This window comes from Sminthopsis crassicaudata, chromosome 2 (genome assembly GCF_048593235.1).
Source record: "Sminthopsis crassicaudata isolate SCR6 chromosome 2, ASM4859323v1, whole genome shotgun sequence".
In the NCBI taxonomy this organism is placed as follows: Eukaryota; Metazoa; Chordata; class Mammalia; order Dasyuromorphia; family Dasyuridae; genus Sminthopsis; species Sminthopsis crassicaudata.
In genome coordinates, this window is record NC_133618.1 from 537,916,917 (window position 1) to 537,934,175 (window position 17,259).

At 33.2% G+C, this 17,259-nt stretch overlaps 1 protein-coding gene across 5 annotated transcripts in view; it reads right to left on the reverse strand.

The window, feature by feature from the left end:
- The window catches only part of MAP2K5 (mitogen-activated protein kinase kinase 5), a 305,505-nt gene that overhangs the window by 151,961 nt on the left and 136,285 nt on the right, over positions 1-17,259 (reverse strand). For all 5 annotated transcript variants that reach the window (XR_012486952.1, XR_012486953.1, XR_012486954.1 and 2 more), the window contains exons 10-11: positions 12,481-12,549; positions 12,303-12,384 (exon numbers count right to left, since the gene is read on the reverse strand). Coding sequence is in view for 2 of the 5 variants with exons in the window: in XM_074294728.1 (XP_074150829.1) it covers positions 12,303-12,384; positions 12,481-12,549 (151 nt within the window). In the remaining 3 variants the exon portion in view is untranslated. The remainder of the gene's footprint in view (positions 1-12,302; positions 12,385-12,480; positions 12,550-17,259) is intronic.

Below are 17,259 nucleotides of genomic sequence, written 5' to 3' on the forward strand. Positions count from 1 at the left end.
GGGCAGCATCAATAATGAAGCAGTATCAATATTAAACATGTATGCACCAAGTAGTTAAGCATCTCAATTCTTAAAAGAGAAATTAAGAGAGCTGCAAGAGGAAATAGATAGCAAAACTATAATAGCGGGAGATCTCAACCTTGCACTCTCAGAATTAGATAAATCAAACCACAAAATAAATAAGAAAGAAGTCAAAGAGGTAAATAGAATACTAGAAAAGTTTGATATGATAGATCTTTGGCGAAAGCTAAATGGAGACAGAAAGGAATATACTTTCTTCTCAGCAGTTCATGGAATCTATACAAAAATTGATCATATACTAGGGCATAAAAACCTCAAAATCAAATGCAGTAAGGCAGAAATAGTAAATGCATCCTTTTCAGACCACAATGCAATCAAAATTACATTTAATAAAAAGCCAGGGGAAAATAGACCAAAAAATAATTGGAAACTAAATAATCTTATACTAAAGAATGATTGGGTAAAACAGCAAATCATAGACATAATTAATAACTTCACCCAAGAAAATGACAATAATGAGATATCATACCAAAATGTGTGGGATACAGCCAAAGCAGTAATAAGGGGAAGTTTTATATCTCTACAGGCCTACTTGCATAAAATAGAGAAAGAGAGGGCCAACGAATTGGGCTTACAACTAAAATTGCTAGAAAAGGAACAAATTAAAAACCCCCAGACAAACACAAAACTTGAAATTCAAAAAATAAAAGGTGAGATTAATAAAATTGAAAGTAAAAAAACTATTGAATTAATTAATAAAACTAAGAGTTGGTTTTATGAAAAAACCAACAAAATAGACAAACCCTTAGTAAACCTGATTAAAAAAAAGGAAAGAGAAAAAGCAAATTGTTAGTCTTGAAAATGAAAAGGGTGAACTCACCACTAATGAAGAGGAAATTAGAACAATAATTAGGAGCTACTTTGCTCAACTTTATGCCGATAAATTCGATAACTTAAATGAAATGGAAGAATACCTTCAAAAATATAGCTTGCCCAGATTAACAGAAGAAGAAGTAAGTAGTCTAAATAGTCCCATCTCAGAAAAAGAAATAGACTAAGCTATTAACCAACTTCTTAAGAAAAAGTCCCCAGGACCAGATGGATTTACAGGTGAATTCTACCAAACATTTAAAGAACAACTAACTCCAATGCTATATAAATTATTTGAAAAAATAGGGATTGAAGGAGTCCTACCAAATTCCTTCTATGACACAGACATGGTACTGATACCTAAACCAGGTAGATCGAAAACTGAGAAAGAAAACTATAGACCAATTTCCTTAATGAATATAGATGCTAAAATCTTAAATAAGATATTAGCAAAAAGAATTCAGAAAATCATCCCCAGGATAATACACTGTGATCAAGTAGGATTTATACCAGGAATGCAGGGCTGGTTTAATATTAGGAAAACTATTAGTATAATTGACCATATTAATAATCAAATTAATAAAAACCATATGATCATCTCAATAGATGCAGAAAAAGCATTTGATAAAATCCAACATCCATTCCTACTAAAAACGCTTGAGAGTATAGGAATAAATGGACTATTCCTTAAAATAATAAGGAGCATATATTTAAAACCTTCAGTAAACATCATATGTAATGGTGATAAACTAGAACCTTTCCCTGTAAGATCAGGAGTGAAACAAGGTTGCCCACTATCACCATTACTATGCAATATAGTACTAGAAACTCTAGCCTCGGCAATAAGAGCCGAGAGATTCAAGGAATTAGAGTAGGAAATGAAGAAATCAACTTATCACTCTTTGCAGATGACCTGATGGTATACTTAGAGAACCCCAAAGACTCTGCTAAAAAGCTATTAGAAATAATTCAGAATTTTAGCAAAGTCGCAGGATACAAAATAAATCCACATAAATCCTCAGCATTTTTATACATTACCAACACAATCCAACAGCAAGAGATACAAAGAGAAATTCCATTCAAAATAACAGTCGATAGTATAAAATATTTGGGAATATATCTACCAAAGGAGAGTCAGGAATTATATGAGCAAAATTACAAAACACTTGCCACAAAAATAAAGTCAGATTTAAATAATTGGAAAGACATTCAGTGTTCTTGGATAGGCTGAGCGAATATAATAAAGATGACAATACTCCCCAAACTAATCTATTTATTTTGTGCTATACCAATCAGACTCCCAAGAAACTATTTTAATGACCTAGAAAAAATAACAACAAAATTCATATGGAAGAATAAAAGGTCGAGAATTGCAAGGGAACTAATGAAAAAAAAAGTCAGAGGAAGGTGGTCTAAGTGTATTTGATTTAAAGCTATATTATAAAGCAACAGTCACCAAAACCATTTGGTATTAGCTAAGAAATAGACTAGTTGATCAGTGGCATAGGTTAGGTTCACAGGGTAAGATAGTGAATAAAAATAGCAATCTAATCTTTGACAAACCCAAAGATCCCAAATTTGGGATAAGAATTCATTATTTGACAAAAACTGCTGGGAAAACTGGAAATTAGTATGTCAGAAACTAGGCATGGACCCACATTTAACACCACATACTAAGATTAGATCAAAATGGGTCCAAGATTTAGGCATAAAGAACGAAATCATAAATAAATTGGAGGAACATGGGATAGTTTACCTCTCAGACTTGTGGAGGAGGAAGGAGTTTGTGTCCAAGGGAGAACTAGAGACCATTATTGATCACAAAATAGAACATTTTGATTACACCAAATTAAAAAGTTTCTGCACTACAAGAAAATGGTATTTACACACATGTATTGTATCTAGGTTATATTGTAACACAAGTAAAATGTATGGGATTGCCTGTCATCGGGGGGGAGGGAGTAAAGGGAGGGGAGGGATAATTTGGAAAAATGAATACAAGGGATAATATTATAAAAAAATATATAATAAAAAATTATTTAAAAAAAAAGTTTCTGCACAAACAAAACTAATGCAAACAAATTAGAAGGGAAGTAACAAATTGGGAAAACATTTTTACAGTTAAAGGTTCTGATAAAGGCCTCATCTCCAAAATATACAGAGAATTGACTTTAATTTATAAGAAATCAAGCCATTCTCCAATTGATAAATGGTCAAAGGATATGAACAGACAATTTTCAGATGATGAAATTAAAACTATTTCCACTCATATAAAAGAGTGTTCCAAATCACTATTGATCAGAGAAATGCAAATTAAGACAACTCTGAGGTATCATTACACACCTGTCAGATTGGCTAAGATGACAGGAACAAATAACGATGAATGTTGGAGGGGCTGTGGGAAAACTGGGACACTGATGCATTGTTGGTGGAGTTGTGAAAGAATCCAACCATTCTGGAGAGTAATCTGGAATTATGCCCCAAAAGTTATCAAATTGTGCATACCCTTTGACCCAGCCATACTACTACTGGGCTTATATCCCAAGGAACTACTAAAGAAGGGAAAGGGACCTGTATGTGCCAAAATGTTTGTGGCAGCCCTTTTCATAGTGGCTAGAATCTGGAAGATGAATGAATGTCCATCAATTGGAGAATGGTTGGGTAAATTATGGTATATGAATGTTATGGAATATTATTGTTCTATAAGAAATGACCAACAGGAGAAATACAGAGAGGCTTGGAGAGACTTTCATTAACTGATGCTAAGTGAAACGAGCAGAATCAGAAGATCATTATACACTTCAACAATGATACTGTATGAGGATGTATTCTGATGGAAGTGGATATCTTCAACATAGAGAAGAGCTAATCCAATTCCAATTGATTAATGATGGACAGAATCAGCTACATCCAGAAAAGGAACACTGGAAATGAGTGTAAACTGTTATTTTTACCTTCTGAATCCAATTCTTCCTGTGCAACAAAAAATTCGGTTCTACACACATATATTGTATCTATAATATACTGTAATATATTTAACATATATAAGACTGCCTGCCATCTGGGGGAGGGGGTTGGGGGAGGAAGGGAAAAAATCTGAATAGAAGTAAGTGCAAGGGATAATGTTGTAAAAAATTACCCATGCATATGTACTGTCAAAAAAAAAAGTTATAATTATAAAATAAAATAAAAATTAAATTATAAAAAAAAATTACCACAACCCCCCCCAAAAAAAAACATGTGCATAGATAATTTTCAACATTCACCTTTGTAGTAAGTACCCTTGTGTTCCAATTTTTTCCTCCCTTTTTTCCCTCTACTTCCTCCCCTACAGGCAATTAATCCAATATGTTAAATTAAACATGTGCAGTTCTTCTATACATATTTCCACAATTGTTATGTTGCACAAGAAAAATTAGATCAAAAAGGAAAAAAATTAGAAAGAAAACAAAATGCAAGCAAACAACAACAACAAAAGTGAAAATTCTGTTATGATTCACACACAGTTCCCACAGCCATCCCACAGATGGCTCTCTCCATTACAACACTACTGGAACTGGCCTGAATCACCTGACTGTTGAAAACAGCCATTTCCATCACAATGAATCACTGTATAATCTTGCTGTTGCTTGGTTCTGCTCACTTCACTTAACATCAGTTCATGTAAGTTTCTCCAGGCCTCTCTGAAATCATTGTGCTGATTGTTTCTTTCAATATTCCATAACATAGCTGTGGCACCTATTCCATAACATTTATATACCATAACTTATTCAGCCACTCTCCAAGAGATGGGCATCTACTACAAAAAGGGCTGCTACAAACATTTTTGTACACGCATCATATAATTTTCTTGTTGCTGTGTACAGTGTTTTTTTGGTTCTGTACTCTTAGCAACAGCTCATGTAAGTCTTTCCAGGCTTTTCTGAAATCAGCCTGATTATTCTTTTTCTTTTCTTTTCTTTTTTTGGCCTCGATGTATTTTATTTTATTTTAATTAAAGCTTTTTATTTATGAAACATGCATGCGTAATTTTTCAACAATGACCCTTGCAAAACTTTCTGTAAGGAACTCACATTCTAATGGTAGACAAAATGTAAAGATCTGCATAAATACAAGATATATACTGGGTGCATTGGGGGCCAGGAAGATGGGATTTTAGCTGGGCCCTAACAGAATCCAGGTAGCAGAGAAGAGGAGGGACAACATTTTAGGCATGAGAAACAACTAGAGAAAACATATGATTCAGGAGATTGAGTGTCTTACATGAGGAAGAATAAAGAAGCCAATAATAATATGACATATATATAGGGGAGTAAAGTATAAACAGACTGGAAAGAAAGTAGGGGCCAGAGGATTTTATATCTGATTGTGGAGGTAATGGGAAGCCACGAGAGTTGACTTAAGAGGGGAGTAACATGGACATACTTATGTCTCAGGAAAACCAATTTGACAGCTGAGTGGAAGATGGACTAGGATGAGGAGAGAAGAGGAAGGGAGATCAAGCAAAAGACTATTATAATAGTCCAGATGTAAAGTGATAAGAGCCTACACCAGGTTTGGGGCAGCATCCTAGGAAAGAAAGAGATATATACAAAAGATACCCCAAAGGTGGAAATTTGGTAACAAACTAGATATATAGTGAGTGAATGAGGAGTTGAGCCCTCAACAAAAACTGGGAGATTAGGAAAGTGGATCCTGGGGTAGGGGCAGGGAAAGATGAATGAGCTGAGTTTTAGAAGGATTGCTTAAGTTGTCTGTGGGACATCTAATTCACGAAGCTCAATAGGCAGTTGGAGATGTGAGCCTGGAAGTCAGAAGAGGTTAGGGCTGAATAAATTGTTCTGAGAATCATCTTTATAGAAGATGATAACTAAACCCATGGAACTGGATGAGATCAGTGAGTTAAACAGAGGAAGAGAAAAGGATCTGGAACAGAGAGTTGAAGGGCCACCTCCATTAAGCAAGTGTGACCTGGATGCATATCTAACAAAGAAGACTGAGAAGAAGCAGTCTGCCTGAAAGGTAGGAGAACCAAAAGAGGTTGTGTAGCCAAGAGAAGAGGTTGGTTGACTGTTAAACATTGCAGAGAAGTCAAAAGGAATGAGGACTAAGAAAAAGTCATTGAATTTGACAACCAAAAGACCACTGGTAAGTTTGGAAAGAGTAGTTTCAGTAAAGTGATAAGGTTGGAAGCCAAATGACCAAGAATTTAGAAAAGGGTAAGAAGAGAGGAAGTGGAGAGTGACTGCAAGGGATCTTCTCAAGGAATTTAGCCACAAAACAGAGTAGAGATATTACAATGTAGCTAAGCACTTGTGTGGTTGGATAGACCAAGTTGGGGATTTTAAGGTTTTGTTTTAAGATAAGAATAATTCATTCATTACACTCCTGCCTGAATAATCTTAATAATATATGGCTATGGTTATGTAACAACCTTTGGGGACTCATTTGAAAACCTAAATTGAATCTTTCTATACAACCAAAATTACTCCTTATATATAAAGGTAGTTACTTTTTCAATATGGATTTTCATATAGTAAGGTTTCGTAAAGCCAGGCAAATATTTACTTGGTTCATCTATCAGAAATTATTTCAATTATTCAGAACCAGTGGTAAAAATGAAAACAGAAGTAATTTTGCTAGCCTCCTTTCCCTTAAATTGATCTTTAAACATCAAAATCTGGGTAGGCATTTGTTATGGGCCAGAACTCTGAACTTGAAACAAGGAGTCTTACAAGGTGGTAATTCAGTGGAATTGATGAGACAATGGTTATTTAGTTTAGCACGGTGCTTAACAGTTCTCTAAGTTCATTATGATTGATTTAATCTTACAATAAATAATGGTTTCCTAGTGATATAATGATTGTTTTATGCTCAGTGTAGAGCATAGAAGCCTCGGGCCCAGTCAGCTTTCTTAGAGGCCTTCCAGAGTCTTGGTTTCAGTGGAGAAGCTAAGGAGGACAACCCTGCCACCAAGTTGATATGGGATGGGATGAACAAATCTGAGTCCAAGGGCTTGTGCTTCAGCCTCCAGTCCACTTGTCTTCCCTAGCTCTCTATCCAAGCTCTGTCAGTCCCCAGGAGAGCCACCAGGAGCCTGACAACACAGCTGTGTTGAAATTTCCTCTAATCTCAGTTATTTCCCATTCTTCAGATATCATCTATATAAAATACTGTTTAACACAGCTGGTTCTTGCAATATTGGGGTATACCTTATCTTTGAAACACTAATTACAGATGAAAGTCAGAAGCAATGTTTACTTCAATGATATATGATTTTACTGGTGTTGGTATTCCTTCCATTGCTCTGTCAATAGTATCTCCCCACCTTAATATATCAAATTCATGAGTAGGTATGTTTAAAAACAAACAAACAACAACAAAAAAAAACTACTTCGTGCATGCTAACATTAATAAGTCTGTCCCCACTTAGGATGATTTTTGACAAGAGAAACATAATCCGTAGCCAGGTATATATTCTTAAAGCCTTTGTAGCTTGGTAGGACCTGCCAAGGTTTACACTCCTCTGATATAGTCCCACAGAAACAGTCATCATCATCCCACAATGGAAGAGGACTTTAGAGGATGTCAGAAGTGATAATATGACTTAAATGGATGTGGCATAATTATTCTAGAATATAGGATAAAATAAGAACCAACAGTTTCAAGTGAATATGTTAAGTCTACTCTAAAAAAAAAAAGACAATGGAACATGAATCACAAAGGTCCTATAGACTTCAAGTAGCATGAAGTGAAAATTCCATGAATGAACTAAAAATGTTGGTTTACACTGGGACTATTTAAGGGTTTCTGATTTCAGTTCATTATGGCCATATTTCCTCTTCTCCCCCCTCCCTTTTAGACACAGATGAATAGTCTATTTCTGGGTGGAATTCTTAGAATCACAAAAGCTCCTAGAACAGTACCAACTTAGAGCTGGAACAAACCATTGAGTTCTACTCTCATTTTTCAGATGAAGAAACTGAGGCCCAAGGAAGTGAAATGACTTGTGTAAGATCCAATGAGTGAGTACCAGAACGTGGACTTTGTAATTTTAGCCTAATCCTTTTTTTTTTTTTTAAACAACATCCTATTTTCATGTGAATACATATACTTTTGTAGTTTTTTTTTTCTTTCCAAATTCCATTGCTATGCAACATTACTTTTAAACAGATGTGGAAGTCTAATTTCTAATTTGAGTGTTCAATGCATTTATAAACCCAATGTATGATTAGTTCATCTGGTTTGATCACAAAGACAACAGGACCAAAGCTACTGGCCCCAAGAGCCAGTGAGTTTCAGTCAGTTCCATGGATCATGCCTAGTCAGTCACCTTACAGAAACATGCTAATGGTGACAAAAGGTACCCAGCTTGAGTGGATGGATGTATCTGAAATGTCAAATAGACAGAAAGCTGACTAAAGTGACATCTCCTGGAAGGAGAAGATCATCTCACATTTGGTTCATAATATAATAATAATAATAATTAATAATAATAATTAATGTTCATAATATAAAATGAAAAAATATATGCCACATCCATTTGGTAAATGCTCATAATATTATGAGCAATCCTTTATGCTTTTCCATGCCTGGCATTCTCTCTCTCTCTCTCTCTCCTTATCTCTATTCTCAGAATATTTAGCTTCCTTTAAAGCTGAGATGCTACCATCTCTATCAACTCTTTCCTTTTTCTCTAATTCTTAGAACTTTCTCATTCTCCTACTCAAACCATCTTATACTTATATGTGTATACATTAGGTCACTTTCATAAAACATCACCTACTTTTTTAAGTCTTTGTGTCTCAGTGCCTATCATAGTACTTTACATACAATAGGTGTTAAATAAATATATGCTAAATTTAATTGAAGTCACATGATAGACATGAAATAAACATTCTAAATAAAAAGACTATATTAATATCAATCATTCATATTGTGCTTTAAAATTTACAGAACATTTTATAGATATCTTTTTATTTTATCCTCACAACCACCTTGGAAGGTAAGTGCTATTATAATCTCCATTTTACAGTTGAGGAAACAGAAGCAGAGAGAAGGTAAGTGATTTGCCCAGAGTCATACAGTAACTGAAGCCTGTAGTTCACATATGCTTTGACAATCAAATCCACGATTCTCCAAGAGCTTCCCCAGCTGTGGATCACAGTATCTGAAGGAGTTGCAGGGCAACTTTTGCTGACACAGGTGTTGAGGACTGGGAATGAGATAAATTGGAGGCAGAGGGAAGAGGAAAGTGGTCAGACAATGCAATGGCCTCTCATTCAGAGAGGTCAAAAAATAGCAACTGCTTCTCAGTCTCCTTGTCATCCTCTCACAAGAGGAGATTCATTCTGTAGGTCTGGGTTGGATCTCCAGCAGTCACTGTCAGGTGGCTCCTGTGTATTCCAACAAAAGCCAAATTTGAACTCAAGTCTTTCTGCCCCTAAGTCCAGCACTCCACCTACTATGTCACCTAATTGATTCTCTTATTACTGTTTTTATTTATTTGAAACAAATCACTTAATTTTAAAGAAAAGAAATTAATTACGATTATAATCTTATTGCAAGTTTAGATTTTATATTCCTGAGTACAAATTTTAGAGAAGGCTTCCATTATAGACTGGTGGATCTGAGATGTTTTTGGTGTGAGGGCTCCCTTCATTTCAGTAAGTAGAAACTGCTCTCACTTTTTTATGTTATATAAAATTCTTTTTCAATCCTTTTCATAAATTCAGTATGGTAGATCTAGCTTGGGTTAGATATCTTAGCCTGTTTTTTTTTTAATATTAAAAAATAAAACAAAAGTAAATATAGAAAACAAAGGATAAAATCTTATCCATTAATGAATGTTTAGCAAAAGCCAAATGATAAGAAAAGTGCATTTATGCCTTGTCCATTCCAAGTTTTCTCAAAGTTCTATCACTTTTGGTCCTGTTTTTCTTCTCTCCTTGCTTGCCTTTTCTTTTTAGAACACAGAACTATATCCCTGTGTAGATCATTCTGGTTCTGTTGACTTTATTTGCTTTATATACCATCAAATAAGCTTTTCCATCTATCCTTTCACTATTTTGAAACCTCAGAGGCATCAATTTTTGGACTATTTTCCACTCTGCTGATTTTCCTTCTTTTTAATTGATGATTATCCTTTCTTTTCCAATCTAACACTTCTGTGATGAGATCTCCTAAGTTACTTCTGCATGTCATTACTGACAATATACTGCAACTTCCTTTAATCCACCATGGCTCTTTTGATTATCCTTTGGGTTACTTGTAATTCTGAAATCATGGTGTTTTGTAATTTATAGTCAAATAACAGGAGCATATTAGTATGTTAAGAAAGAGCTTTTGCAACAGCAAGCATTAGATATCACTGAAAGCACCTGGCAATTTTCTAAATGCAATCCAATTTTATCTCTTCCCAGGAAATCGTGTCTATCTCATTGTCACTGAGAAGTCTCTCTAAATATCTATCTTCTAAAATGTTAACAGATTATGTATTACAGTCTGGTCAATATGCATTTTTCATCCATTTTGGCTTTTCAAGTATGGATGGTTAAACCAATCTCCTTTGCACTGGAGGAATTCAATGAAATTGGAATTCAATTTCCAATTGGATTGGAATTCAATGAAAAGACCTTAAATGTATTCAAGAATTCAATGCAATTAAATTATCAGTTATAAAGAGAAGCATTTTGGAGAAACTCACTACCAATATAAATCCTTCATTCTGAATGTACAGGACACTTAACAAGTCACTAGCAACTGCCTTATATAAGCATATCTCTTTTTCTTTTAAGCTTAGTTAAAATTCAGTAGGTGGCTGAAAATTTTATTAGTTATCATATCTATCAAAGTCATATGTAATTTTAGCATGTGCATAGGAAATATTTTATTTGAGGTGGTCCTTCAAGGCTTCACTTTACTGAGTTAAGTACTTTGGAAATATACATAAATAAAAGAGTAGATCTTAAGTGTTCTCTGAAGAAATTATGTATATATAAATGTGTAGAGCTATAGAAAACTGTTAAAGCTTGTTTCTTAATCATTTTTCAATTGAGTATATTTTATGCCCATGATTATCATTTAAATAAAATCAACTTAAATATTAAATATGTTTATTTAATGTTTGCTATGTGCCATAGATATAGAGATAAAAAGAGAGATTAGCCAGGTTTTTGCCCTCTAAAAGTTTCCAATCTAGTAGGAGACATAAGACATAAAGAAAAATACAACGCAGAATTAAGCATGATAAATAGTAAAAGTCACAAACAAATGTTATGAACATTCAGAAAAGGAAGAAATTAATTTTGACTGGACGATCTCAGAAAAGATTTTGTGGATGAAATAGCATATAAGTGAGGCCCTGTAAAAACAGGTAATGAAAAAAATCACAAAAGACCATGGAGGAGTATGTTAAATATTCAATGAAAAGTATTTGAAGAGAGAAAACATTAAATGTTAAAAAATGGAACTGAAGAATTTAGATCTTTTAATAAGATTCTAAGCATGACTCAGATTTATGTTGCCACCATGTAGCTTGTTGCATAAGACACATTAAATATATGGTTCTAAGACATTTAATTTTCGATAGCTAACATGGCTGAATTTTGTCTTAGAAAACCATATATATAACAATTAAAATACACACCTTAGTATGATATCAAATACTGGATCATAAAAAATTCTAGAATGTACTGAGAACATGAAAATGGAGACTTTAATGTATGAAAAAAGATAAGTTTTAATGGGTCAGACACTAAACATGTCACTTAACAGACATGTTCAGACTTAAAGATGGTGGAAAAAAACAGTGATTACCTAATTTCATTGGTAAAATGCTGGGAAATCTATATATTGCCTTGATAGTGAGACTGAAAAAAATACTCCAGAATGGTTATGAGTGAAAAATACAGATGGGAAGAAATAGGGGTAAGGTCCAAAGAAAACTAAATGCAGCTTGGTTAAACAGCTGTGTTGAAAAACAATTTCTTATCTTGCAATTAAGAACCGATTTCTCACTGAAAGACACAGGACATTGGGTTAATAGATTTCTTTAAAAGAAAATCTGTTTTGGCTATTGAAACATTAAAAGAACAGAACAGCTGTTTTGTCAGTAAAGACAGATTGTATAGAAGAATCAAATATCAAACCACAGATTAGACTAGCATTTAATCTGTTCTACTTACATTTTCAATAAAAGTAAAGGAAATTACATTCTGGAAAATATAGCACTGCTAAAAATTTTAACACTAGTAATCAAAACCACTAGGTTGATTTTAGGGTAGAAGAAGAGGTAACTATTAATATGTTTTAATTATTTTTAACATCCTCTCAATGGCTATAGCAAATGAACATTTTAAATTGCAACGTCAATAAAGCTATTTAGGAATGATGCAAAATGTAAAACTCACCATCCATGAATTCTGTACATATTGAAATCCTGTTTTCTACAAAAAATGCACCATAAAATCCTATGATATATGATGAATCACACTATAAAAGAAATAAGAAAAAAAAGTAGCTTGGTTAAAAAAAAAAAAAGTAATACTGAAAACATGTTTAAAAAATGATTACTGGGAAAATGATTACCTTATAAAGAATTTCCAATTCAGACATAATTTGTTTTTGAAGTTCCAGTGTAATATCTAGCAATATCACCTAAAACAGGGGAAAAAAAGCCAATTATTTCCTGTTTGTCCTCTTTCAAATGAAAACTTGTGTACAACTACTAAAAAATAAAAGAATTTTAAAAAATGATTCTCTACCACCATCACCACCTCATCCTTATAACAAACTGCATATACACATCTATCTATTCCTTTGGAGTGGGGGAAGTGGTACAGAAATGATTGATGGGATAGGGAAAAAAGCCAGGTCTCCAAGGTCAGCATTAATGGCTTTAAAAGTCAGTTAAGTTATAACACCCTTAATTTATACACCCTATTTTGGCCATATTGGTTATTTTCAGAGAAGGAAAATAGGAGTGAGTTGTACCTATTAACCCTCAAACCATTAAAAGAGAATGTGTTGTGATTCACACACTGGAAGATAAGCACACAGGATGACATATAAATGTCATTTAAAGTTGGTCCTTTGTTTGTAAAAACAAATAAGTCATCCAAATCTTCTTTTTTTTGGGGGGGGGGGGCACAGTTAGGAGAAAAATATAAAGCTTTGCTTTTACAGTGTGATATGGAAAAGGACCAAAGAAGTTTTAGAACTGGAAAAAACTTTAAAGACTAACTAAACCAGAGGCTATTCCCCATTTTTTGTATCATAAAAACCTCTGGCTGTCAACGGAGGTCTGTGGATCCCCTCTCAGAATAATGTTTTTAAAAATACAATATAAAATACATAAAATTACAAAGGAAATAATATTGTTATATAGTTATCAAAATATCATTTAAGATAAGTTCACAGATCTCATATTAAGAATCCTTGTTCTACATCAATTCTCATTTTATGGATAAAGAAAATAAAGTCCACAGAGATAAAGAAATATGCTCAGTTCACATAACTACTAAGTATAGAACAGAAGTCAGTCTCTAAGCCCTCCCAGACTTCTATTCCAGGGCTTTTCCCACTACTCTCTGGTGCTTCCAAACATATTAAAAAGTATTCAATTATTATTAATTAAATACATATATATGTTAATAAAGTAATTAATATTAAAAAATAATTGCAAGGCAATTAAACAAATGAATATAAAATACTTTATTACACAAAGACCTATGTTTAATTTTCTTTAAAAATACTGTTAGACGTGTAAGGGAGATAGTACACATTGATGAAAGTATATGTCTTCTCAAGCATTTATTATATATAAAAAGATGACCAATTATTTAAATTTTACTTGGTTCTTCAGTTAAGATTAATGTAAGGACAGTGATTACTCTTTTATATAAAAAGATTTACCTAATGAGAAGAAAAGTGTAGAAAGGCTTTTTTTTTTTTTTTTTGAATAAAGATTTCTTACTCGAGGCAATCTGGGAAAAGAACTTCAAGTTTAGATTTCCAAAATAACACTAAATGCACTTACTATCCTGCCACACTAGTATATACCACCCAATAGTTAAACTTCACTTTATCTTAGAAAAGGAAAGTAAATGTAATCATGTTGTAGAATTAAAAGAACATAAATTATGGACTCCTTCCTGCTGATAGAACCAAGTGAGGAAAAAAGGGCAATTTCCAAACACATATCTTAGAGTATTGACATCCATCTAAGGTAGAAAAAAAGCAAAAAGCATAACTAGTTTCTATCAAGAGTTTGCTTTAGGGTTATTTATAAAAGCTCTCACCAAACTAGATTGTAAGTGTAATACAGGTCCTGCCAAGAAACATTTAACACACTTCCTTCGATCAATAGTCATTTGCCAACAATATTCACTTACATTTTTTCTGACTGTAGAAAACTTAGCAACAAAATAAATTCTTCTAGCACAGTATCAATCTTGAACTATTATAATATGAAAATATAGAAAGCCTATTTCAGACACAGACTATTTTCTTCTAATAAACTAGGCTTAAATCTTAAGGGTTTCAAAATTCACTTAATGCTTAGCATGACTACTATCAAATATAGCATTATCAAGTTATTATCACTTATAATAATTCATTCACATTATGTAAATGCGTCTAGCTTTTTGGAATTAAATCAAAATTCACATTACAACTCTAATCTTCATGGTTAGATGTTTTTGAATAGGGAAAATGGATATATTTTACTCTTCCAGCACTATTTCAAATACTAAGAGGTAAAATGGAAAAAAAAAATCAACCAGAATTCTAATTCTTTCAAGTCTATTTTGCTGATTTAGATTCTATAAATTCAATGTATTTAAGCCTGACATGCTGGTTTCATGTTATGGTACAAATCTTCTAAATACAAATGTTTATTTTACTTTATTTTTAATCAGCAGTATTCTAGAATTGAGAATTCTTGACTCCACAGTGGATAAGAAAGTAGATAACGTCATTTGGAGGATCTAGTACAGGAAAATAAAGTTGATCCTTAAATTATAGTGCTTCTGGGAGATTTATTACTATAGGTGAAGTTTATTTTCATTATCTCATGTATTCTTGTGAGTGATCATTAAAATGCTAAGATATAAAATCAATTTCTTATTGGATGCAGACCATGAACAAAATATTAAGCAATTATCAGCAAAATATTAAATTTGTTTAAAGTATCTGAAAAAAAAAAAAAAAAAACAATCTCAAAGGATGGGACAGCTGAGACAAGATTGAAGTGGGTAACTCTCTCTTTGTACCTCTCATCTGGGGTTAAACAGTCCAAAGAGAAAAGTATTTGAATATTAAGCATTTCACAGACAAAGAGTTAAACCTAAGCATGAAATACCTGAGTACATTTCTTCTGCTCTCTACTACACCTCCAGGACAAATAAAGATGAGTTGTCAAGTTAAATACAAGCAGTCAAGAGACTGAATTATAATTTACTCTGTGCTCAATTTAAATTAGTGTGAGGCTATTAAAATATACAGTATAAATACGGCAATTCATCACAAGCTGTCATGGATGACTTCATTTATTTGCTAGAGTGGCACACGTTCTACTGAAGAGAAGGAGAGCAAAATCACAGGTCAAATTAAGCTGCTATTCTCTTTTAATTCACTTATTTAATCTGTGGCGACATAATTGTCTTTTACAGTATGTACAACTCAGAAAGGAAATTTGGGAGGATTACAGTCAGTATACAAATGATTAATCAAATGGTCCATTTAAATGCTAGTTTAAGAACAGCAGAAACCCAAAGCAGTCGAAGAATGATAATCAGTGTATGCTACATACTATATACTATGATTTTTTTTTCCCCTTGTAGATGGATTTTTCCCAATTAGGGGGAAAAAAAAAAAAAAGCAATACTGGGGAATCCATTAAATCCTCCAAGCATTACCTAGCTGAAAGATTTTTATAGAATACTTTAATGGTGTAAAAAGGTTTAGTTTGCAAGTTGGATAACAGTATTTTATATGTTTTTCTTGCTCTATTTATTTGCAATTTTCAAGACCACCTATAATAAAAATGGTAGTTACTAATAGGTTTCATGAATTATAGTCATTGTCAAGTAATTACCCTGAAGTGCATTTGTGATTAGTATTTCTTTCAGTATGTTTTCTTTAGTGAAAAGATTTCTAAATTTTATGGCTGCAAAATTAAGGGAACTTTTATTTTTTTTTCCCTGAAATTTAATTTGCTTTACATTCTTAACCCCCCCCCCTTTTTTTTTTTTTTACAATGATGAAAACCAGACATTTCATCATTGATTTTTTTTCCCCTGGGTACCCAAAATCACAAATATTTATTGTTGCCTTTGATATCAGTCAATTATGAAATTTAATTCAGAAAGGAGAACATTAAACAGGGTTTTAGCCTTTATTAATCTAGTGAGTATGTTAAAGAAGTTACTGTATGTAACATTTGTTAGTATTTTTTACATAAAGGGGAAAAAAACTTTTTCTAGGGTTATGTCTAATTGCTCCTGCAGCTATGGATCTAACTGATCATCTCACTTGGGAAAATGAATTTCACTCATTCTAGAGAGTCACCAAAGCCCAATAGTTGATTTTTTTGGGGGGGTGGGGGGAGGAAGGACTGATTCATTATTCTTTACAATATACTTTTGTGACACATGGCATCCTTATTTCACAGTTGAAGTCACTGAGATACAAATGCTATTTTCAAAGTCAAATGAAAAGCCAGAAGTAAACTCAGGAAAAACTAAATGTACTTCAAACCCTTCATTTCATCTTGTCTACTAGTAATAATAAATGACAACTGGCTAAGATCAGAGAATCATAAAGTTCACTATTTTGCTGTCAATGATAGTACCTTGACACATTTTGGAAGTTGGTTGCTTCCACAAATAGTTATTGAACACCTAATATGAAAATGATACTGTATTAGGCACAGTGAAGTAGGGGGAAAAAAAGACATGCTTCTAAGGATATATACTAAAAAAACTCATTTAAATAGTGCTTAAGGGATTCCAAAGTGTGGGAGGTAAGACACATATGCTAATAATTATAACACAAAGTAATTTCCTAAGAGATTTGCAAAGTACAACAGGTGTCCAGAAAACAGAGATCTGAGATGAAGAGGTAGCATCTGAACTAGACCTTGAAGGGGAGATAGGATTTCAACAGACAGAGATGGGGTGGGAAAGAGGAGGAAGGCATTCCAAGCCAAGGGGCAAAAGCAAAGGCATAAAGGCAATACAATTCAGTATGAGCTCAATTAATGACAAATAGTGCAGTCTGGCTAAAACACAGGGTAAATTATATAGGAATCAGAAGAGATAAGCCAGGAAAAGCAGCCTGGATTAAAATCTTTTGTTGTTATTTAGG